Here is a 23,972-nt window from a genome sequence, read left to right on the forward strand (position 1 = left end):
CACTTGGTGTTAAGGCTGTGTGTGGATTATTTAGTAATTAAATGAGCTGTAATCCTAGACCCTTAAAGCTCTTGCTGTACTATAACTGAGTGACCTTGCAAATTCACCAAACAATGCAGTGAGAAAAATAGCACTTATTTGATTAATAATCAGTTATCTTTGCTCTTTGATATATATATATATATTAGTCTCTCTGTTTATCTCTGTAATGATTATTACATGATTAATTTATCTGGAATACTGATTGGTTAATCACATTCTGCAGTCAAATATTTTTGCAAAATGACCAAAAAAAAAATTATATTTGACATTTTCTCAGTTTTTTTTCTTCTGATCACATAATCAAATAATTTCAACTCAAATCAATATATATATATATATATATATATATATACTGTATATATATAATATCAAAATCATCAGTCATTATTTTGATACATTTATTTTGTAAGTAGCTGTGTATTTAAGTAAGATAATGTAGAAAAAGCTGTCCATTATATATAAAAACTGACCCTTTCTGGATGATACAAGGTTTTGTGATTTGTGATATTGTTCCTTAAATAGGCCTATATATAACTTGTTATGTACACCAGTGTTCAAAAGTTTGGGGTAAGATTTTTTTATGCAAGGGTGCATTAAATTGATCAAAAGTGACAGTAAAGACATTTATAATGTTACAAAAGATTTATATTTCAAATAAAGGTCTTCTGAACTTTCTATTCATCAAAGCATCATGAAAAAATGTATCATGGTTTCCACAAAAAATATTAAGCAGCACAACTGTTTTCAACATTGATGATAATAAGAAATGTTTTTTGAGCACCAAATCAGCGTATTAGTATGATTTCTGAAGGATCATGTGACACTGAAGACTAGCGTAATGGCTGCTGAAAATTCAGCTTTGCCATTACAAGCATAAAGTACATTTTAAAATAAATTCAAATAGAGGATATGTATGTATATATTTATTTAAAATAGAAGAATGTCTGTTAAGGATACAAGGACCAGAATATTCAGTCCTTCTTCCCTCTTTATCTGTAGAGCTCAGTTCAGGAGATTGGAGAGGAGGTCGAGGACGGAGCCATCTATACCATCACGCTCCGAAAGGTGCAACTCCACCAGACGGCCAGTAAGGGGCAGCGATGGCTGGGCGTGGAGACAGACTCCGCCCTCAGTTTGTACGAGACCTGCAAGGGTCGGACCATTAAGGCTGGCACACTGGAGAAACTGGTGGAGTACATGGTTTTGGCCTTCAAAGGGAAGGACTATACATATGTCACTATTTTCCTCTGCACATACCGAGCTTTCGCCACCACCAAACAAGTGCTGGACCTGCTGCTTAACAGGTAAACGTGTCATCAATCCCTAGTGCTTTTACAAATATTAAATCATACACTACAATATTACCTACAATGCATTGTTATCTATCTTAGGTATGCCAAACTGCATGATCAGCCAGTCTCAGGCAAGCCAAAACTCTCAGAGGACCACACAGAACTTAAAAAGTAAGTCTTTATGTTGTTCAACTGAACCCATTTTTAGCTTATCTGGTATCAGCCGATATTTATCTGTCATATTACATGAAAATAATATAATTGGCTTATCTGTATTTTAATATGGGTGCAACTTTAATTTGATGTGCTCGACAGTACTGTCTCATCTATCCTGGGTGCATGGTTGGATCAGTATTCTGAGGATTTCTGGAGCCCTCCTGACCACGGATGCCTGCAGAGCCTCATATCCTACTTGAAACTCAACTTCTCTGGATCGGACCTGGAGAGACGAGCCCATAACCTGCTGGAACACTTCCAGCAACGGCAACAGTCAGAGGTTGAGCTTGAAGGTACAATTTCACTAAATGATTGAATCTTTGAACAACTGAAAAATGGTCTTTCAAACTGACTGTGACGACTTCACTTATTCTTTTTCAGGTGATCTGTGCACCTGCCCCTTTGCCACACCAGAGGAGAGCAGCTTGGAGGATGAATTCTCCCCCTCACACTTCATGTCCTTCAGTCCTGCCCTAGTCGCTGAGCAGTTAACGGTCATGGATGCGGTAAGACATCAAGATTTTGTCAATCTGTCTTAATGGCAAAAGTAGGGAGCTGGTAGGGACAAGGTTAGGGGTTAATTTGGTTGCAAAGGAGTGGGGAAACTGAAGAAAGAATAAGGACTGTATTGCACCTCAACTTTGAACAAAGTTCATTACTTTTCCAAGTCATTAAATACTTTTCCATTTAAATAAATTTCTAAAGTGTAAATAAAGTTGTCCTGCAAAACATTTTCATAGTACAAATCAAATTAAACTGGTGAATGCGACTGAACTCATTGTTTTTCACAGGAGCTGTTTAAGAGGGTTGTTCCCTACCATTGTTTGGGTGGCATATGGTCCCAGCGGGATAAGAAGGGCAAAGAGCACCTGGCACCCACCATCCGTGCCACTGTTGCTCAGTTCAACAGCGTGACCAACTGTGTGATTGCCACCTGCTTGGATAACAGGTCTCTCAGACCCTTTCAAAGAGCGAAGCGCATTGAACACTGGATAGAAGTGGCCAGGGTGAGACACTCACACAAATTATGATTACGGAGGCAGATTATTGATTAATAAAGACTTATTTTCGCCTGGTTCCTTGCACAGTTATGGTTATATATAATGCTATGACTTCAAAACACTTGTATAGTGCATGATTTGTAAACCAATACACTTTGACATTTTTATCACGTAACCAGCTTCATATGAATGGCTTTTCTGATGTAGTAAATTTGTGGTTCATGAACATCTGTTTGTTTGTCTTCAGAAATGTCGTATCCTGAAGAGCTTCTCCTCTCTGAAAGCCATCTTGTCCGCCTTGCAGAGTAATGCCATCCATAGGCTGAGGAGGACCTGGGATGATGTGTCTCGGTAAGAGTCTGACTGGATTTCTGTCAGCAATGATTAGCCAGAGTAAACGCTGACACTTTAGCATTAGCATTAGCCACTGATTAATAGTAGCATTCCTTGTAGCTTCTTGTGTGTTCATTCATACAGACCTCTAGTTAAAGCTGAAGCAGCTGAAACCGCTTTATGAAAGACTTGTTTTATGGTGGGGCATTTGGAGATGGAGGAGCAGAGGAGATTTAATGCTAGTTATTTACAGTGTTTGGATTTAACATAGATTATGACTCAAGCTGTTTTCTTCTGCTTACAGGGAAAGCTACCGTACTTTCCAAGAGCTGTCTGAAATCTTCTCAGATGACAATAATTACTCCCTCAGCAGAGAGCTTCTCATTAAGGTGAGTAAAAAGGCTGTTGCTTTGCACATGTAGTTTCTGCGGGCACAATGCTATAATTCCCACAAATGCATCTTAATTTACATTAGCACACCCTGATATGCATAAATTAACACTTTACAATTAAGTCCTAATAGTTAACATTAGCTAATGCAATTAACTAACAATGAGCAATACATTTTTACAGTATTTATTCAACTTTGTATTCACTATTTATTGTTCATGTTTGTTCAGTTCATTAATATGAACAGAAACAACATTTGATTTTAATAATTTACTTAATTTAATTAACATTAACTAAGATTGATCAATTCTTTAGAATAATTTTTCATTGTTAATTCATGTTAACGAATGTAGTTAATGTTAACAAATAAAACATTTTTGTATTACACTTTTTAACAATTACATTGGTAACACTTTACAATAAGGTTCAATACATTTGTTACTGTATTTATTAATCTTTGTTAATAAAAATTCAGCTGTTCATTGTTTGTTCATGTTAGTTCACAGTGCATTAACTAATGTTACCAAATACAACCTTTGATTTTAATTACGTATTAGTAAATGCTGAAATTAATATTAACTAAGATTAATAAATGCTGTAGAAGTATTGTTCATTCTTAGTTCATGTTAACTAAGGTAGTTAACTAATGAACCTTATTGTAAAGTGTTACCATTACATTTGCTCAAAATGAGCTCAAATAATACACCTAATTAGGGATAGTATAGATCCATTTCCAAAAGAACAAGCATAAAATAACATTTGAAAAGTATATTTACAGTTTTTGAATTAGAAAATGATTTGTTTCAGTTTTTAATTTGTTTTGCAAAATAATTCATTTGTTATAATATAATACTGTTTTGATCCGTTTTCTATTTGCAATGGTTACTATTTACTATTTTTCATAATGTGATATTTGGTGACCTGCAAACATCATAATAATTATTATTATTAATAATAATGATAGTATTTGGAACTCAACCCACAATATTTTATTTTATTTGATGGAAAATAACAATTAAAATTTCAATTATATTTTGATCACTGAACTAGGAAATGTCCTCGGTTTCCTTTTCAGAAATCTAGTCACCTTACGTTAGCAGTCACATGTTCAAACACCAAGCATTTTTCAAATTTCTAAAAGTGCACTATAAGCCACCAACGTTTGCTGTATCTGTTGCTGGGGGAAGATAGGATGTGGTTACATCAAACTGTCAACCCTGTAAAGCTATGTTTCTATAGCAGCTACAGGGTAAACATATTCACTTGCACAATATATGCAGCCATCGCTCAGCTCTCTGTGGCCTGCTGAGTTTTGAGCACAGCATCAAACTCATCATTTTTGCACTTTTCACTAGTGGGCATGCTTCATGCATTTGATAGACATCTTGAAAAGAATCCATTAGTGTTAAAAGCATTATGAATTTCGTCCTCAGAAAGAAAATGTATCATCATGTATTGTCCTCAAGAAAATGTATCAGACACCAAATCATCGTATTAGAATGATTTCTGAAGGATCATGTGACTATAAAGACTGGCGTAATGATGCTTTACCAGCATAGGAGACATTTTCTCAAAAACATTTTAAAAAAGCTTGCCCCACAATTCTGAATGTTTATGAGTATTCTCTGAAAATATGTTTTATCTAACACAATTGTGCTTCTCAAGTTAATGTATCTTGTTTCAAGGATGTTTTATTTATCTTCTGTTCAAATTCATCTCAACCTTGTTGTGGCAACCTGACGTTCCATGACACACAAATGTGACTCAGAAAGTGTGGGGGTTAAAAATAGTTTGAGTTGTGTTGATATTTTCTAGAATATCTCCACCGCAGAAGTAACTTTCGGAACTTGCCTTGAAAATAGCTGACCTCAATACAAAGAAACCAAGCATGATGAAATCTTTCCTTTCCGTGCATTCAACAATATCCTTGGTATGTGTGCTGGGGTCGAGAAACTAGCAGTTGCTGCTGTTCATTATGAGGGAATTCCTGGGATGAGGTCATAGGCCTTATGTGTGGCCAGATAAATGGCCCTCCTTAATGCCAAAGGGCTTCCCCAGGGTGTTGGCTGGCACTATCTCTAAACGCCAAACAGTTAAACTCCCCGTCCATTCTACGTCATGGTATATCATGGCAGTGCAGTCTTAAGATTCCACTTTGACATTCTTATCTGCCTTCAGGTTATACTGCTTGCTAATATTGCGTCAATGCAAATGCGTTCCCTTTTGAAACTCAAAATGATGATGTGAAACTAATATTTTCCAGGAGGGCACCTCCAAATCTGCCATCATCGAGATTAACCACAAAGGAGCACAGAGAAGACACCAGCAGCAAAGAGACATGGTATGTACAGGTATAAATGTCACATAATAGCAGTTGAAATTTATATTTATTAAGCTACAGCGCCCTCTTATGGTTAAAACTGGTCAGCTATTCAGTTTGGAGAGATCACACAAATCTGTCCTGAATAGAATATAAACTGTATGTTTATTCATTTATTTAGTGTATCTCTTCTTCTCACTGCTGTTTAGGGTGTCGTGCAAGGAACTATTCCATACCTTGGCACTTTTCTGACCGACCTAGTTATGTTGGATACTGCTATGAAAGACCATCTTGAGGTGAGGGGGATAGAGATCAGTGTAATATTCTTGTGTAGAAAATATTCTGTTTTATAATTTCTGGTTGTTGTTTTTTTTGTTTGTTTTTTCAGGTTGGGCTGATCAACTTTGAGAAGAGAAGGAAGGTGAGTCTTTGTGCACAGGAGTTATATTTTATAAAATGCATAATTCCATCCCTGGATGCTGATTGGTCAATACAATTTTCCAACTAACTAACCTGTTGTAATAATAGCTAAGATGTGAAACACCTAGACACGGTGTTATCATCACTGCACCCATATAATAACATTTTAATGTTTAAAAAAGGATGTGATTTTTGCCAGCTGATCGTTGATAAAAACATTGACAGCCAATCAGAATCCACAATCTTTATTAAGTTTAAGTCAATCAAAGTTTAACAATCTTGGTGATTTAAAGCAGCAGACAACATAACTGCACCACACGCTAATAATAAACAGGATCTTATCATCTGTTGGTGTGGACGCTAATATAGTTAGTTATACTTATTGTTGGTGTTAACAGGTCTTATGTGGTGTCGGGTGTAATGCATTACTAAGTAATTAATTACTGTAATTCAATTACTTTTCCCTTGAAGAGTAGAGTAAGCAATTACTCTTAATTTTTCAGTAACTTAATTACAGTTACTTCTTATGTAATTGTATTAAATACTGTATAGACTATAGAACAATTCTATAGTGGATTTAACAAAAAATGTACGTCTAATGTTAAAATGTATGTTTCTAATGTAACCTTCACCCTTTAAATACTTTAGAATTAAAGTAAAAGATCAGTTTTGTGTCTATCCTAACCTATTGTTCACCTGATCGAGGTTGATATGGGATTTAGAAAGTATTACTTATTACTAAGTAATGCAAACACTGTTGAAGATGTAATTAGTAACTAGTAATTAATTACTTTTTTTAAGTAATTTGCCTAACACTGCATAACTAAAATGCATTCATAATTAAATAAAATGAATACAAATAAACAAAATACATTATTTTGTTTATTCATTTAGGAATTTGAAGTGATCGCTCAGATCAAGTTGCTGCAGCTGACCTGCAATTATTACAACTTCGCCAGAAACCAGCGCTTCACTGACTGGTTCAAGAGAGTGGAGAAACTTACAGAGACTGAGAGGTGAGAAAGAAAAAAAGTAAACGTGGAGGATATGAAAACAAAAGATTTGAGAGATATATGATAGAAATAATAACTTAGGATATTTTATATGTTTAATATCTATGGTGTCTTTTCTGTTTCAGCTACTCTATGTCCTGTGATATCGAGCCGCCTTCTGAGTCAGTGTGCAAAAAGAACGGGGGCATCATCAAACGCATGAGCGAGGAGTCGGGTTACAGCAGCGCAGGGGCGTCACACTCAAAGTCCTTTGAGCAACCTCGCTTAAGCCAGTTCAAAGAGAGCTTCAAAGATGGAGCAGATTCCCTCAGCCTCACCTCAGTGGGATCCAGCAGCTCGGACGCAGAGGAGACGAGTCTCAGTCTGCTGAACTCCCCAGAATCAGGGAGTCAGAGAGTAAGGCCATATTATTGTTTATTTACAGTACCCAAGGTATGCTTAGCAAACATTGTTTAGATATAGAAAATTCTGCAATTGTTGGCAATGATGCATGATATAGCAGTACCAAAACGATTAGCAATCGAGATTAAAGATTTTTTTAAATTTATAGGTATCGGCCGATGTTGAATTGCAAATTCTAGTTTCCCTTCTTTTTACATTTAGATGACCTTTTCCATCAAAAACTATACAGTTATAAAACAGTCATATGTGAAATAGTTATAAAACAGTCATATGTGAAATATGTGAAAACACTGTTTAATGTAATCTCTTGCAAATCTCAAAACTAATATCTGTTCATATCTGTTCAAAATCTGTTAATCATACTGTACATTATAATAATCCCTAAATTCACTTGAATTCAGCATTTAAAAGGACTGATTTTAGCTTCTAGTGTTTTATTTTTAACCTATTTAGACAAAATAGAATGGAATTTTCTACCAGCCATTACATTTTTTTTATAAATAAATTAATTAATTAAAAGTATTAACCTAACTATTGATTCTTTCTCCAGACATCCACACCAACTGTGAAACATTCTACATCAACCTCAGATACAGGGGAGCTTACGTCTGATTCCTCTTCCAAGGTATTTGCATTTTCTTGGGTGTATTTTATCATTTCAACTGAATTATTATATTTGTTTATTCACTTATTCACTATTTTCCAGCTCTGGGAGTCGTCCACCCCTTCATCTTTGGATGCTTCTGTATCAGGCTTGGGTTTGGAGTCTGGCTGCAGCAGCTCCACCTCCTCTTCATCTTCCTCTTCCTCATCCTCAGTGTCCGCCTCCACTGGGCAGGCCTTCCACTTCCACAAACGGTCGGTCTCTGGCGTCTCTGACTACTCGTCTCTCTCCCTGCCGCTGTACAACCAGCAGGTGAACGACTGCTGCATCATCAGAGTCAGCCTCGACACGGACAACGGCAACATGTACAAGAGCATCCTGGTGAGTGAGAGACATTACGGGAGATTGACAGAGATAAGTGATGAGGGAATGTTGGGGATGTAGTAGTAAAGTTAATCTCAATTATCATGTTTTTCAGGTGACTAGCCAGGACAAAACCCCTGGTGTCATTAGGAAAGCCATGGTCAAGCACAACCTGGACAATGACAAGTCAGAAGACTATGAACTATTTCAGAGGGTCTCAAAGCATAAAGGTAAAAACTTGAAACAGGGAAGTTGGGACGGGAAATATCAAAGGGCTTGTTTTTTTTTTAGGGATATATTGGTACATTATCAGGTAAAATTTGGTTTTTAATCTATCAGTATCTGATGATTTTTATATATATATTTAATTATACAAGCTAATTTTCCTTATTTTTGTATTTAAATGACCTTAGCCATCACCTAACGCTCTCTTAAAGTTATCTTTAAAAACAACAATAATTTAGTAACACTGTGAAATTTGAGATTTAGCAAATCTCAAAATTAATATCCATTTTTCACACTATACATTATAATGTTATGATGCTCTAAATTCACTTGTAGTTATTAAAATGATTAACTTTTACTATTTAAAATAAAACATTTAAAACGATGTTATATTTCAAAATTAATTATTTTATAAATAAATGTTTTACATTTTAATATTAGCCATTTATTGATTATGAGCCAAAAAATGAATTGCTATTTGCCATTTCTAGTTGATGGCAGGTGGTATTTGCTCATTCTAAAGAGCATTTTATTGGACAAAAAAAAAAGTTAATGTTCATATTTTTGTCCAATATCCAGGAAAAAGTAAGACTGTAGTTTTGAGTACACAAGCATTTAAAAAGCCTCAAATCAAACGCACATTGACTGAAAGCTGCAAAACTCTGATTCTGATGGGATTTTCAATATCCAAATTAAGCTTGTAGACATTTCTAACCATACTTTTTTTACCCCACAGAACTCAGAATCCCAGATAATGGAAACGTTTTCTACGCCATGAACTCATCTGCCAACTACGACTTCTTGTTGAGGAAGCGCGGTGTCCCCAAAACCTGCCGCTCGAAGAGCTCCCCAAGCCTGACTCTACCGCGCATGAAGCAGAAAGGGTTCAAAATACCCAAGGGCTTCTTCTGAAAGCACTCTTCTTGTTGAAGATTATCAAGAGTCACTTTAATAACCCGCCACAGTATTATCTGGAGCTTTTATCCAATGGATTTGTTGCGTTACTGAGCAGCTTGTTTCGTACTGGAAGCTATGCCTGTGTTTCCGGTCCCTACGGACAATGCGACAGGCACAGGAGGAACACTGTGGTTCTTACAAGGTTTGCCTTAAGACTGCACATGAGAGACACACTGTGTGTGGGAAGCATTTACCAAATGCAGTCATTCATGCATGAGCACACTAAACAAAAACATTTCAAGCACTTTAGAACGGTCCTTAAAGCAAGAGATTTGTGGAGAGCTGATGTGGTCCTTGGTCCTTTTCAAATTCAAAGTGGGGTTTCCGTTTGATTCCCCTATAAACAGGTTCTCCCTTCGGACTCACAGTCTCTCAGAAATTAGGACTGCTCATGGCAAGACTACAGTATTACATGTACAATGTAAACAATGTAAAGTGTACAGTCTTTTGTTTGCTTTTTGTTCTTTTACTAACTGTTTTGACTGTTGCTGCTGCCAGTTTAGCTTGCCTGTTTTCCCAGAACTGATTACAACCCGAAATTAACCTTTCCGGCAATAATCGAGACTGAAGGACTCTCCATTGACTGCCTAGTGACTTGGTTACCTTCATGAGGAGGCTGTCACAATTGAGCATGAGGAGATGACAGGTCTAAGGTGCAGGATGTACGCTGTTATTTATGGTTATTTAAAAACCATAAATAATATTCTTAATGCATATAGAGCGCAAATGTTGTCATCCGTGTCTTAGGAAGATATCAATGCCAAAGCCGTTCTCTTTTATTTGCAGCTGGCCTCTCTCTGTGTTTCACATAATAGAACGCTGTGTCTTTACAGAAAAGCTTTTTTGTACCAAACACTGTGAGTGGCTTCACCCTGCTAAGCCTTTTTGCATTGTGAACTATATCCATGAGTGCTTTCTTGCCATGTGGTCTAGTATGATGAGCAGAAAATCGAGGGGATTTTGTTCCCATCAGGAGAGATTTACAGATGTGTTTGCTCGGCCAGAGGTGAATGTTAGTGTGAGTGTGTGCGTTTTGAGAGAAAAGATATATATTGTATATATATATTGTAATATGATGAAAGAAGTTCACTAAGTGTTGGTGCTTTTTTGCTAATATGCCAACTATATAACTGAACTGGAACAAAATATAGATTGTGCTTTATTTATGATTTATGAAAAGATCAAAATGCATGGAGAAAATATATGCCTATAGTGATGATTCCACTGTTATAAATATCTCCTTGTCAAAACATGCTGTCAGGAAGCTACGAACATGAATTAAAATGTTACTGCCTGCAGCTTGTCACTCAACACATGTGTGCCATATCCAGACTTGATTTTGTATTTTGGTTTTGTCCCCTTTTTTACCCTTTTGTATGTCTGAATCTAACTCTGAATGTTAATGTCAAAGTTTAAATGTTGAACTCCAGTTTGTGCCATTGCCCCATTTTTATTTATTTATATGTTTTATAATTGTTTTATTTATAATTTCACTGTTGTGAAGATAAATTAATAAATGCACCTTTGTATGTACAAATGAGCACTACATTTTTTTAAGAACTTACAAATAAATGTGGAGGCGCTGAGAGCCCAGTACTTGATGTCTCTGTGTTTTTTGATTTCACCTAATCATTACAAGGAATATTCTAGATTTTGCAATATTGTTCTCCAGCATGATTTGAGTATGTTCCAAAGAGAATCTTGTGAATCTTGAAAGTAAAAACAACTAATATGTTGTACAAAGAGAGCTTGTATGATCAATATAACAAATTTGCTTCTTTGATTAGTGTCCTACAAACTGTGCAGAATAAAAACCTAGCAGTAAAAAAACTTTTCCTATGAAATTTAGTTCCTTTAACTATATAAAATATTTCAGACAGCCAAATATGTCATCAATATCAATAAAGGAATAAAAATTAAATGTCAATAAAGATATTAATTACTTATAAATTAATTAATTAATTAATTAATTTTTACGCCAAAATGGTAAATCGCATAATAAATTGAAATTAAATAAAATTTAATAGACTGAAAGGTGTAAATAGTTATAAATAAATTTTTCTATGGATATTTTTAAGGTTTGTGGTCTTTTTAAACCTTTAAATGTCATAAAAGCTTGTGGTCTCGCTAGATCTTTAAATATAACAAAAGCTTTAAATTACATTTTCAAGATAAATAATCATATAATACATAAATAAATAAATAAAAACATATAAACAAGTGTACAATTTGGTATAGAAATATCAAATTAATAATTTGTGGAGCTCACAAACTTTTAAAGTCTTTTTAGCTTTTTACTCAAAGTCAACAATGTCTTACTACAGTCAACAAGATCCAAGAACTGTTGTTTTTTTTTTCTTCTTTTTTTTTTTTTTTCTTGCATTCATGAAAATTTGGTCAAAAATATAGCTTAAATTAATGAAATAACAGCACTTTTCACCCACTTTAGGATATTCAGTGCAGGTTCATTTTCCAATAAAAATGCGAGAGGTCTTGAGCACTAAATTTGAATTGATAAATTCCTGTCTCTCGCACTGAATCTTCTGCTGTGTTTCCTAAACTAGTATGTTGTGCCACATACGTCATTTTCCTGCGACACACAGGTCGGCGCTCACTACTCATGTTTAGCGGAACGAGTCGCGCTAGCGATCAACATGGCTTTAAGCAAAACATACGGACAGAAACCTATTAAATTCCAACTGGAAGAGGATGGGGAGTTCTACATGATTGGATCAGAGGTTTGTAATTAAACGCACTTTACGTTTTTACGGATTTACGTTTATGAACCGTATATTGCTTGCATTGGGTGCTAATACGTCAGCTAGCTAGCTAGCTAAGATTGTTGTTGTTTGTGATAATATCAATAACTACTGAAATTATTGATGATTCCTTGAATTGAATCGGTCCCAGACATTTTACACATCAAGTACTGATGTATTATTTGCGGTGTAGATGTATTATACACAATAACGTTACTGGATTACCAGAGACCAGAGATAAACAGTACAGTCACTGACAGAACAGGTTATGGGTAACGTTATTTATTTAGTCAATCCTAAATAAATTTCCGTTATGTGTCTGTATTTAGGTTGGAAATTACCTGCGTATGTTCAGAGGGTCTTTATATAAGCGCTACCCATCACTCTCAAGAAGACTTGCATCAGTAGAGGAGAGAAAGAAGATAGTAGCATCATCTCACGGTAAGTGTTGAATTCACTGTGAACATTTGATAAGAGATCTGAGGACTGGGGGTTAAAAGTAAGCTGGAAATGGCACTTTCTATCTTACAGTATAAGCAATGTTTTGTGTTAGATCACGGTTACACCACTTTAGCCACCAGTGTGACGTTGCTGAAGGCCTCAGAAGTAGAAGAGATATTTGATGGACATGACGAGAAGTACAAGGCTGTGTCAATCAGCACTGAACCTCCAGCCTATCTCAGGTAAAGCATTTCTCATCTTATGAAATGCAGGCACACATGCTTCAAGTTCAAACATGGTCATTTCATAATTAAAATTACAAAAAGGTGGAATTAATCATTCATTAAAGGTATAATTCACCCATACATAAATGAAAATGTTGTCATCAATTCCTCACTCTCGTGTCGTTCTAAACCCATAAGACGTTTGTATTTCTTCGAAACACAAATTAAGATATTTCTAATGAAATCTGAGCTATTTCTGTCCCTCCATTGAAACTGTATATTCACCCAAAACTCAGATGGTTCAAAATGCTCATAAAGAGATCGACTTGGATTAAACCACTCGATTCAATGTATAACATATTTTAATAGAAGGTATAATGTCCATTTTAAATGATTTTAGACAACATTTTTAATTCGAAAATATATTAATGGACATTTTTTTAAAGGTTTCTCCTAGAATAATTTTAGAATTTCTATCATATATTAAATGAAAAGATTCTGTTTAATTGTTATATATATATATATATATATATATATATATATATATATGAAATTATATTGTAATCATCATTTATTTATTTATTTTTATTTTTTTGAAATAATGGCTGATTTTGCCATGAATATAGCCATTGCTGCTGATATGGCGTTACAGAGACCTGTGACTATTTTTGTGTGATGATGAAATTAGTCTAATGATGCACTCTTTATTTGGTGACTAAGTCTACTAAATAGTGTACTAAATCATCATGGTAATTTTGTCACCCACAAATAAAATAAAAATTTGTCCAGCCCTAGTTGTTGCATGACAGCACATCTACTTTTTTAACCTATGGTTTTCTTCACAGGGAGCAGAAAGCCAAGCGAAACAGTCAGTGGGTTCCCACTCTTCCCAATAGTTCCCATCACTTAGATGCTGTGCCTTGCTCCACCACGATTAACCGCAACCGAATGGGCCGTGACAAAAAGAGGACCTTCCCCCTCTGGTGAGACCTTTAAATCTTTCAATCTCACATTGTGGAGCTGTGCATCACAGTTCATTAAGTGACACAAGATGTGCAAAATAATTTATAATAAATATTGCGTTATTCCATAAAAAAAAGGTCAATTTTGATTTTATGGTGACTTTAAACATTAATCCTCTATTGTGCCGCACTTTGTTTGTCAAAAAGGAATTGTTCAAGTTTGAAAATTTAATTAAACCGATAAAACGGAATCCAGAATTTTTTTTAAAATGGAAAACAGAATTTGGGGAATATAAAACAGAATCTGTGAAAAAATAAAAACAGATTTCATAAAGTCTGCTTACTCATTTATATAATTTCACTGGTTTAATTTTCTTACTGTGTTTGTCTTCTGGATATGTGCTGTTACAGCTTTGATGATCATGACCCTGCTGTCATTCATGAGAATGCGACCCAGCCTGAGATCCTGGTGCCCATCCGACTGGACATGGAGATTGACGGGCAGAAGCTGCGTGATGCTTTCACATGGAACATGAATGGTAGACTGTCCCTTACACAGTTTCTGAGCAGCATTCATTGAATTGAATTTTATTTATTTTTTCACGCTTTACACAATATCCTGATCTCTCTTTTTTTTTCCTGACACGATAGAAAAGCTAATGACCCCAGAGATGTTTGCTGAAATCCTTTGCGACGATCTGGACCTGAGCCCACTGACCTTTGTTCCAGCCATTGCCTCGGCCATCAGACAGCAGATAGAGTCCTACCCCACAGACAGCATACTGGATGAGCAGATGGACCAGAGAGTCATCATCAAGGTACATGCGTCATTCTGTCAAGTCCCCTTGATTTCAGTAATCTCAGCTTTTAATATCAGATCCCATTAAGCTGGAGCCACACCAAAAGATTTGCAAAATGTGAGCGACTACAAACATGATGATAAGAAATCATAAATTTAACAGTTTTGTCTCTATAGTGAGTAGAGTGTTGTGGTGTGACCACTAACAGATTCCATTCACAAACAACCGGAGTCCCGACTGTGAACACGGGAAATCAGTAGGATAACCTTATTCATCCGTACAGTCACGCAGAGCCAAAGCACAACCAAAACAACGTTTTTCTGTAAAATGCGTACAGTTTTGTTTTTTAACTGCTGGAAGGCCAAAAGTTACATTAGTGGACACATAAAAATAAAAAAAACGGTGTAAAATTTAATTAATTCCTGATCCTTCAGAAATCATTCTAATATGCTGATTTGTTGCTCAAGAAACATTTATTATTACTATTATCAGTGTTGAAAATGGTTTAATAACTGTTTTAGTAACCACTTAATATTTTTTGGAAACTGATAAAAAAAATCTGGATTCTTTGATGAATACAAAATTCAAAAGAATTAAAGAAATGAAAAATGTAAAAAAAAGAAAAGAAAAGTATGTATATAGTGGGTTCGAGCCCCGTGTGGGACAACTTTGTAAAATTGTGTGTCATGTTGATTCCTTTATTATTCACGCGTTGTACTAATCTTTCTTCCTCTTGGATTAGAAATAAGTATGTCTTGTTCATTCTGTGTTCATTCTCATCTGAACTTCTGTTAATTTTGAGTTCATTTTCACCTGTACTTCTGAACCAGCTGTTTTTTCACGTATGTTCAGTTTCTGCTGTTTTTACTCTTCCTGCTCTTCACTGCTCTTGCTGCTGCTTCAGGGGCTTGGCCCCGTATCGCTGCTTGCAGCTATATTTATTATTATTAATCGATTGCATAAAAATAGATTGTGGTTGGTTTTTGATTGCTGTTATTATTATCTCTGTAGTTAAACATTCATGTTGGGAACATATCTCTGGTGGACCAGTTTGAATGGGACATGTCTGAGAAGGAGAACTCTCCGGAGAAGTTTGCTCTGAAGCTGTGCTCTGAGTTGGGCCTGGGCGGAGAGTTTGTCACCACCATCGCATACAGCATACGTGGACAGCTCAGCTGGCATCAGAGGACCTACGCTTTCAGGTTCAGACTCGCACACAAATCCACTTCATCACAGTCCTGGCTGAGCATGAATCCTTTTAAAGCTTTTTCAATGTATAAGATAAAATGTTGTAAAAAGTGAAGTGTTTGTGTGTTATTAAAACGGCTCCAAAAATCATCATCACAAACATCCCCATATTGTTACAGAGAATTTTTTTTTAGTTTGACTGTTTAAAATGTTGCTCCATTTTTATGATAAAGAGCATAGGAGAGTGTTCAGAATTTGCCAATGTGAACTTTTTCCCAAGTTGGACCTCTTTTCAGACTGTGCTAATGTCCGTTATTACAAAACTCATTGGAAGGGTCATGTTTTTCCTCTGGGAGACATAATGTCTTGAACTAATAATTTTAAGGTTCTGTTTTTTTTTCTTCTTTTTTTCGTTCAGCCCAGTTTTGTGAACCTACATACCATTTGGAAACATTAAGGGTTTTTTTATGTTTTTGAAAAGTCTCTTAATCTCACCAAGGCTACATTTATTTGATCAAAAATACAGTAATATTATTACTTTTTAAAATACATACATACATGCATATATACATACATGCATACACAGTGCTGGTCAGAATTATTTGCCCCCTTGGTAAATATGATAAAAGATGGCTGTGAAAAATAAATCTGCATTGTTAATCCTTTTGATGTTTGTTGTTGGATCACTGTCCTGTTGGAAGATCCAAACATGGCCCGTTATAAGATTTCTAGCAGAGGTTGTCAGGTTTTGATGTTTTTTATCTGTTGGTATTTGATCGAATCCATTATGCCATGTATCTGAACAAGTTGTCCAGGACCTCTGGCACAAAATTTGAGTATTTCATTTTACACATGGGGCACTTTTTTATCCCTGCGTGCAGCAAACCCATCTGAAGTATTTGCTGCCAAAAAAGCTATTTTCTTTGTTTCATACTCATAATTCTGATCAGCACTGTATATGTAATATTTTTTTGTTGTTGTTGTTTTTTAAATCGTGATACACTTTTGCCATTAAAAAGTTGGTAAGATTTAAGAAAAGATTTAAGAAAATAAAATTAATTCAAATAAATGAATACTTTTATTTAGCAAAGGCACATTAAAACATTTATGAAATTAATAAATATTAAAAAGTTCTATTTACAATAAATGCTGTTCTTTTGAACTTTCTATTCATCAAAGTATCCTGAAAAAAAAAAAGAGTCACAGTTAACACAAAAATATCAAGCATTATGATATTATACAAAATGTTTAACATTAATGATAATAAGAAATGTTTCTTGAGCACCAAAGATCATGTGACACTGACGACTGAAGACTGGCTGCTGAAAATTCAGCTTTGCATCACAGGAATAAATTTTAAAATATTATTTTAAAATATATTACAACAGAAACCAGTTAATTTAAATTGTAATAATATTTCACAGTATTACTGTTTTTACTGTATTTTTGATCAAATAAATGCAGCCATGCTGAGATTAAAAGACTTTTAAAAAATCTGAATGTTTTCAAACTTTTAACCTGTACTGTATTTAAATGGAAAATATCTGACTCAAAAGAAAAAGTTGTCTCTGAACTTTGGATTTAAGTTGCTGTTTTTTCTCTTTTTGTAGCGAGAACCCTCTCCCCACAGTGGAGATTGCCATCCGAAACACAGGTGATGCTGACCAGTGGTGTCCACTGCTGGAGACGCTGACAGATGCCGAGATGGAGAAGAAGATCAGGGACCAGGACAGAAACACAAGGTAAGAGAATGAACTGCCTTACTTAAGATACCGTTTTGCCCCTATAGCAGACATGTACCAACTGCAGAGGCAAGCCATATATCATTGACAAACTATTATCGCCCTAAGACCAATAATAATTTGCAGTGCGGTTTCAACATAGAAAGACGAATAATGTTTTCAGAATTTGTAGATTTGAGAGGTGATTGTGACCATTCCAGTACTCATATCAAACTTTTTCCTGTGTATTTCAGGCGGATGAGACGACTTGCAAACACAGCCCCAGCATGGTGAAGATAACAGCCCTCTCCCACAACTATGTAAATCTGAAGAGGAAACACAATAGAGCTACAACCCAGCATTACTGAAATAAAAACATTGAGACATTCCATTGGCCAGTCCCCCCTGATCAGAGTAACTTAATGTAAAGCAACATCTGCTTCAGTCCGGCCTAGTCAAAGCCCGTGTCGTGACCTTCCCCCGTACTCAATATCTGTCGGATCAGAGACAGACGGTCTAAATGTTAAAAGTATTTTATGGTATCTTTATTTGTCTTGTTTTGTGTATAGATGCCATTTTGTAAACAATGTGCTTTTAAATAAAATTATTAAGATAAGAAAAACTTGTTTGAAATGCTTTTTGTTCCAAAAGTTTTTTGTGCAGAGTTTCTTGCTCAAGGGTGAAACAAACTAGTCACTCGAGTGCTTTAGATATGGATCTAAAAATAATATGAGCCACTTTTTTTTTTTTTTAAAGCAGCCAACAAATATCAGATGGCAAATATGAAAACTTTATTCATCAGCCTTCAGACAAACAAGTGTGTTTGTATTTATATTTAAATAAGTCTTCTCGCACATATATCCATGGTTTTTAAGAAGTGTAATTTTTTTTTTTTATGGAGGACAAACTCTTCCAGACAATTTCAGTTTCACCACACAAAGCCTTTTTGTATTTTGCAATGGTGCTGTGCTAACAAAGACCAAAGGCTTGAAAATGCATAGTCTGCAGTTCAATTTGGCATTTCAAACAGTCGGCACATTTGTGAATGTCCACCTCCATCGCCCCTGACTGTTGTGGGAAAAGAGATATGCCACAGTATTGTATCCAAGAAAATACCCTCTTGTGGCGTCCGCACTCCCTCTAAAATGATGGATTATAGTTCGGGAGATTGAATGGTTTCTCTTTAAACTCCAATGCTGCCAGCCACCACTACTTCGTAATATTCATTAAACAGAAGTTGACGAGAATACGGCAATTGTTTCAAACCATGTGGTGTGAAGTGAAACAGAAAGGCATTGTTCTTCCAGAACAAAATAACAAAGGAAAACTTGTTTTGTGATGTGCATGGCACTGAATGCAAAATTTGGATCCATTTATTTTGTGCACAAAGGCACTACGATAACTACGTCTTTCCTGGATCCACAGCGGACCGTATGTTAAAGCATTGTCCCTTTAACAAGGAATGTCTTCAAAATATTCTGACTTCCAGAACTTGACATGCAGACATACACTTTCCCAACTAAAACAAGCAGGACTTGAAAAGCATGACAACGTTTATTGCTGTCTTAGTGGTATTGAATCCTTCAGTTTTCTTCTCATTGTGGATCCTCCTCATTTTGATCTTGGCCGGTATCTTCTACATCTTGTCCATTCCAGGATATCCCATCCTGATCTTCTGGAAGGGGGGCGTAACTCGGATCTTCTTGAGGTGCGTCAAACAAAAATCGACTGCAAAACATGACTGAATAGTTCTGATTTTGTTTGTTTCTTGTGTTAAAGCCAAACGAATGATAAAAGAAAAAACTTCATAGTCATTTATAGTCATACTCACAAAATTCCAGGAGTGGCAAGAAGCTTTCTGCCTCCTGGCTGGTTAGGAAATACATCCTCCAGGAAGTAGTAGATGTGTCCTACACCAATCCCTACACCAATACACATACACACTAAAGTTTACTATCCAAAGTTTGAGACCAGTCAGATTTTTTTAATCTTTAAATTAATACTTTTATTCAGCATGTATACTTTAAATTGAATTCAAATTAAATGCTGTTCTTTTGAACTTTCTATTTATCAAAGAATCCTGACAAATGTATCATGCTTTCCAAAAAAAAAAAATGAAGCAGCACAATTGTTTTCAACATTGATAATAATAAGAAACGTTTCTTGAGCACCAAATCAGCAGTAAAATGATTTCTGAAGGATCATGTGACACTAAAGACTGGAGTAATGACGCTGAAAATTCAGCTTTGCCATCAGAGGAAAAAATTATTAATTAGACAATATGTCTGTTTTCGATCAAAGCTTTTTTCTTTTTTTTTGGAAGAGACAAAAAAATTAAATAATAGACCCCAAACTATTGAGCAGCAATGTAATACAGTATATATACATTTATAACAACTTCTGAAATGTATATACACTTCAACTTCAGCTACAAGTATTTCAAGTGAATTATTTAATAATTTTGTTTATGCAAAATCGCATCAAAAGTCATCATGAGTATTTCAGAACAAAAGTTAACATACCCAAAAGATCAATGACAATGGAGTTGCCCAATAACAATGAGAATCCCATGAGCACCCAGGGAAGGAATGGGGCCTGGAAGTTGAGAAGGCCAAAGAAGTTCATGCGGATGTAAGGGTTCCTTCTACTCCAGACATAAACCAGCATGATCGTGAACGCCTGTCCTAAAAAGAACAGGTTGGCAAACAGACCAAAAAGCTATAGATATCGAAGTTAAAGAAATTAGAAGGATGAAAGACTAAACTTCATTCATTACTACAAATAAATAACCTGAAAAGATGAAATGTTCCTTAAGAAAAAACTTTATATTGACATGTCTTCAACCTTTGGAAGTCTATTATCTCCAAACAAGAAAATAATTGGTCATATTTATGACATAAAAGTCACAATCATGAGATAAAAATCCATAGTTTGAAACTGAGTCATGATATCAAGTGTATTTTGTATTAGTATTTGTGACAATTATGAATTTAAAATAAAAGCACCATAAAGCATCACAAAAGTTGTCCATACAATTTATCTACTTCTGTGTTTCACAGAGGAAAGAAATACACTTCAGTTCTAATGTTTGGGGTGGGTAAGATTTTTTTTTTTTTTTTAAGAAATTAGTACTTTCATTCAGCAAGGACACCTTAAATTGACAGTAAAGACAATAATAACATAAGGTACATAAGGTTTCGATTTCAAATAAATATGTTCTATTTTAACTTTATATTCATCAAAGAATCCTGGGGGGGAAAAAATGTATCACGGTTTCCACAAAAAATTAGTAAGTAGCACAAAAACTTATCACTAACCCCAAACTTTTGAATGGCAGTGTACTACATATAAGTTTCAATTTATTCAACCAACATGATACACAGTACAGGCCAAAAGTTTGGAAACATTTCTATTTTTAATGTTTTTGAAAGAAGTTTCTTCTGCTCATCAAGCCTGCATTTATTTGATCAAAAATACAGAAAAAAAAATGTAATATTGTGATATATTATTACAATTTAAAATAATTGGTTTTCAATTTATTATACTTTAAATTATCATTTATTTCTGTGATGCAAAGCTGAATTTTCAGGATCATTACTCCAGTCTTCAGTGTCACATGTGACATCCAGTCTATCACATGATCCTTTAGAAATCATTCTAATATTCTGATTTATTATGAGTGTTGGAAACAGTTCTGCTGCCTAATATATTTGATGAATAAAAGGTTAAAAAGAACTGCTTTTATTCAAAATAAAAAAATATTTTCTAATAATATAAATCTTCTTTACTATTACTTTTTATCAATTTAACACATCCTTGCTGAATAAAAGTATTGATTTATTTCAAAAAAAGAAAGAAAAAAAATTACTGACCCCAAATTACTGACCAGTAGTGTATATTGTTGTTACAAAGGATTTCTATTTTTAAAACATTTGCTTCTTTTTTTTCTTTTTTTTACTTTTATTCATCAAAGCATCCTAAAAAAAGCATCACAGGTTATGAAAAAATATTAAGCAGCAGAACTGTTTCCAACTTTGATAATGAATCATCATATTAGAATGATTTCTAAAGGATCATGTGATAGACTGGAGTAATGATCCTGAAAATTCAGCTTTGCATCACAGAAATAAATGATAATTTAAAGTATAATAAATTGAAAACCAATTATTTTAAATTGTAATAATATATCACAATATTACATTTTTTCTGTATTTTTGATTAAAAAAAAATGCAGGCTTGATGAGCAGAAGAAACTTCTTTCAAAAACATTAAAAATAGTAATGTTTCCAAACTTTTGGCCTGTACTGTATGTTTTGGTGAAGAGATGCATGCTTGACTGTTCTTAATGTGATGAATGTTGAAGGATACGGTCATAAGAACACCACCGAACAGGAACATGTAGACAAAGTCTGCCGTTCGACCACGGAAGGAGCCTTCCTCCAGCATTCGGCAGTACCGATATCTGCTCAGTTAAGGACAGAAACTCACATGACCTACAGCTGCACAGGAGCCAAACGGCTGTTATGCAAAGCAAACACACTTGTGAAACTCTGAATGTGTTTTTGTGTGCACTTCCTGAACATTTCACGGACAACCAACAGAGAGAAATATTAATACTGATCAAAGAGGATACAGAAAAATCATGTTGAACAAGAAACTGAATCCAAGAGGTCCAAAAAATAAGAAGTTTGTGATCAGTCGCCATACCTACATAAAGCAAGAAACATGAATATCAAAACAAAAGACTACATACTGTTGTTAAAGTTGTTGTCATGAATGCAGCAATGTTTCAATGATATTTGGGAACTAACCTGGTATTTCTTTAATATCAGGTCAGGGTTAAAATAGAGCTGAAACGGTGTGATGAACTCCAGTTGCTGTAATACACAAAATAATATCAAGCAAGTGATAACCCAGCAAACACGGCGGTGACTGTTTTAAATAAAATTTTCAATTGAGGAAGGTGTATGAACGTGTGTATTATTAAGCAATATTTAAAAAGTATATAATTATCTAACATCTGAGTAATTAAAAATTAACCTCAAAACATAACATGATAAATGGGGGATATCTATATTATCTAGTATAAAACAAATTAATTGTCAGAACGTCGTCTCTCAGCGCAACAACGTTGCTACAGCCCTGTCGCGTCATTCTACAATGTTGCGAGCACGTAGACAGCAACGTTGCCATTGTAGAAATACAACGTGCCACAACGTAAATAGCCTATGTGTTTGCTGGGAAGAAGGTTTTTTAGTGGCCATGAAAAATGAACCTTTGGGTGTGACAAGCAATCCTTCATATAAAAAACACTAATTTCAAATTATTGTATATAATACATTACATGTTATGACCTCATTGTTGAGAGGCTATTTATAATATTAACACATTTAAAAATTCAAAAAGTTAAATAGGCTATTTTTTCACAAGGATGTTGGTTCTTTAAGCATTTACACTGACATTGAATCTTTATGTGGGGCAAATAACAATTTTGAAGACATATTGACTTACTGTCATCATCAGCATGTGATAGGCTACTATAGTTGTTCAGAAATGTAATACACGGGTTACTTACCACAGCTGCAGTTGTCAGGACGCATGCAGTGGTATATGCTCGAGTCACGGCAGGGATCTGCATGTACTCTTGAGTAACGCTGTTTGCCATAATGTTTCTCCGGCGAGTCTAACTCTTCTGCACACTTTCACTGTATAGCCTATCCGTATAGCATTTCAATACACTAACAAACAATCGATCGGCTCAGTGTGGATAGGCATCAATAGATGCATGTCCGCGTTTAGTGTTAGCGTCAACTATTTACTCTTAATGGTTCATAATGTTTGTGTTAGGATATGAGGGGCGGAGTGAGACATCCAGGCTTCATCAGTCGCTTCAGCACCTCCACGTGTTTATAAGCTAAATTCTCTTGTTCTTCCGTGGACCAATGAGATCGCACGGTTTCGCTGACGTGATGTAATGAATATTGGCGTAAATGTAACTGATGAAAATTGTTTTTTATAAATTGTGAATGAATAGATTATACAAATTATGTTTTGAAAAATATCTATATTTGTTATATGAATAAAACGTAGACTATTTATATTAATTTTCATGACACTTTGGGCATAAACTTTTCTTCTTGTAGCATTTTGTTTTCATTTTTCTATTTGTTTTCATTTTAAAGGAGTGAATGAATGAATGAATGAACGAATGAACGAACGAACGAACGAACGAATGAATGAATGGATGATAAATTATAAATAAATACATTTGCAAATAAAATGACAAATAAAACTATTAC

At 34.9% G+C, this 23,972-nt stretch overlaps 3 protein-coding genes across 6 annotated transcripts in view; 2 read left to right on the forward strand and 1 right to left on the reverse strand.

Moving 5' to 3' along the window:
• LOC311066579 (ral guanine nucleotide dissociation stimulator) overlaps window positions 1–11,174 on the forward strand; it is a 25,895-nt gene extending 14,721 nt beyond the window's left edge. For all 3 annotated transcript variants that reach the window (XM_084087828.1, XM_084087826.1, XM_084087827.1), the window contains exons 2-17: window positions 1,042–1,346; window positions 1,434–1,505; window positions 1,650–1,843; window positions 1,932–2,056; window positions 2,342–2,557; window positions 2,799–2,902; window positions 3,189–3,273; window positions 5,538–5,615; window positions 5,804–5,890; window positions 5,983–6,015; window positions 6,909–7,030; window positions 7,153–7,423; window positions 7,980–8,054; window positions 8,136–8,414; window positions 8,512–8,626; window positions 9,358–11,174. In XM_084087828.1, coding sequence (XP_083943954.1) covers window positions 1,042–1,346; window positions 1,434–1,505; window positions 1,650–1,843; window positions 1,932–2,056; window positions 2,342–2,557; window positions 2,799–2,902; window positions 3,189–3,273; window positions 5,538–5,615; window positions 5,804–5,890; window positions 5,983–6,015; window positions 6,909–7,030; window positions 7,153–7,423; window positions 7,980–8,054; window positions 8,136–8,414; window positions 8,512–8,626; window positions 9,358–9,533 — 2,337 coding nt within the window. In that variant the 3' untranslated portion in view covers window positions 9,534–11,174. The remainder of the gene's footprint in view (window positions 1–1,041; window positions 1,347–1,433; window positions 1,506–1,649; window positions 1,844–1,931; window positions 2,057–2,341; window positions 2,558–2,798; window positions 2,903–3,188; window positions 3,274–5,537; window positions 5,616–5,803; window positions 5,891–5,982; window positions 6,016–6,908; window positions 7,031–7,152; window positions 7,424–7,979; window positions 8,055–8,135; window positions 8,415–8,511; window positions 8,627–9,357) is intronic.
• A 1,002-nt stretch (window positions 11,175–12,176) lies between these two features.
• On the forward strand, window positions 12,177–18,295 carry smarcb1a (SWI/SNF related BAF chromatin remodeling complex subunit B1a). 2 transcript variants are annotated; one of them, XM_084087838.1, is made up of 9 exons: window positions 12,177–12,316; window positions 12,667–12,778; window positions 12,891–13,020; window positions 13,848–13,985; window positions 14,376–14,503; window positions 14,616–14,782; window positions 15,776–15,966; window positions 17,563–17,694; window positions 17,928–18,295. In XM_084087838.1, exons 1-9 carry the CDS (start codon window positions 12,233–12,235, stop codon window positions 17,965–17,967), a joined length of 1,122 nt encoding a protein of 373 aa, XP_083943964.1. In that variant the 5' UTR covers window positions 12,177–12,232; the 3' UTR covers window positions 17,968–18,295. The 2 variants fall into 2 exon arrangements, with proteins under 2 accessions (XP_083943964.1, XP_083943965.1); XM_084087839.1 differs by having other exon boundaries at window positions 12,179–12,316; window positions 12,912–13,020.
• Window positions 18,296–18,445: 150 nt separating this feature from the next.
• On the reverse strand, window positions 18,446–23,603 carry derl3 (derlin 3). The gene is made up of 7 exons (XM_084087840.1): window positions 23,249–23,603; window positions 22,485–22,550; window positions 22,307–22,380; window positions 22,042–22,135; window positions 20,196–20,391; window positions 19,505–19,595; window positions 18,446–19,401 (listed from the first exon to the last, which is right to left on the reverse strand). The coding sequence occupies exons 1-7, from the start codon at window positions 23,336–23,338 to the stop codon at window positions 19,269–19,271; spliced, it is 744 nt and encodes a 247-aa protein (XP_083943966.1). The 5' UTR covers window positions 23,339–23,603; the 3' UTR covers window positions 18,446–19,268.
• Window positions 23,604–23,972: the final 369 nt, after the last annotated feature.

This window comes from Abramis brama (assembly GCF_963993115.1).
Source record: "Abramis brama genome assembly, chromosome: 16".
Classification (NCBI taxonomy): Eukaryota; Metazoa; Chordata; class Actinopteri; order Cypriniformes; family Leuciscidae; genus Abramis; species Abramis brama.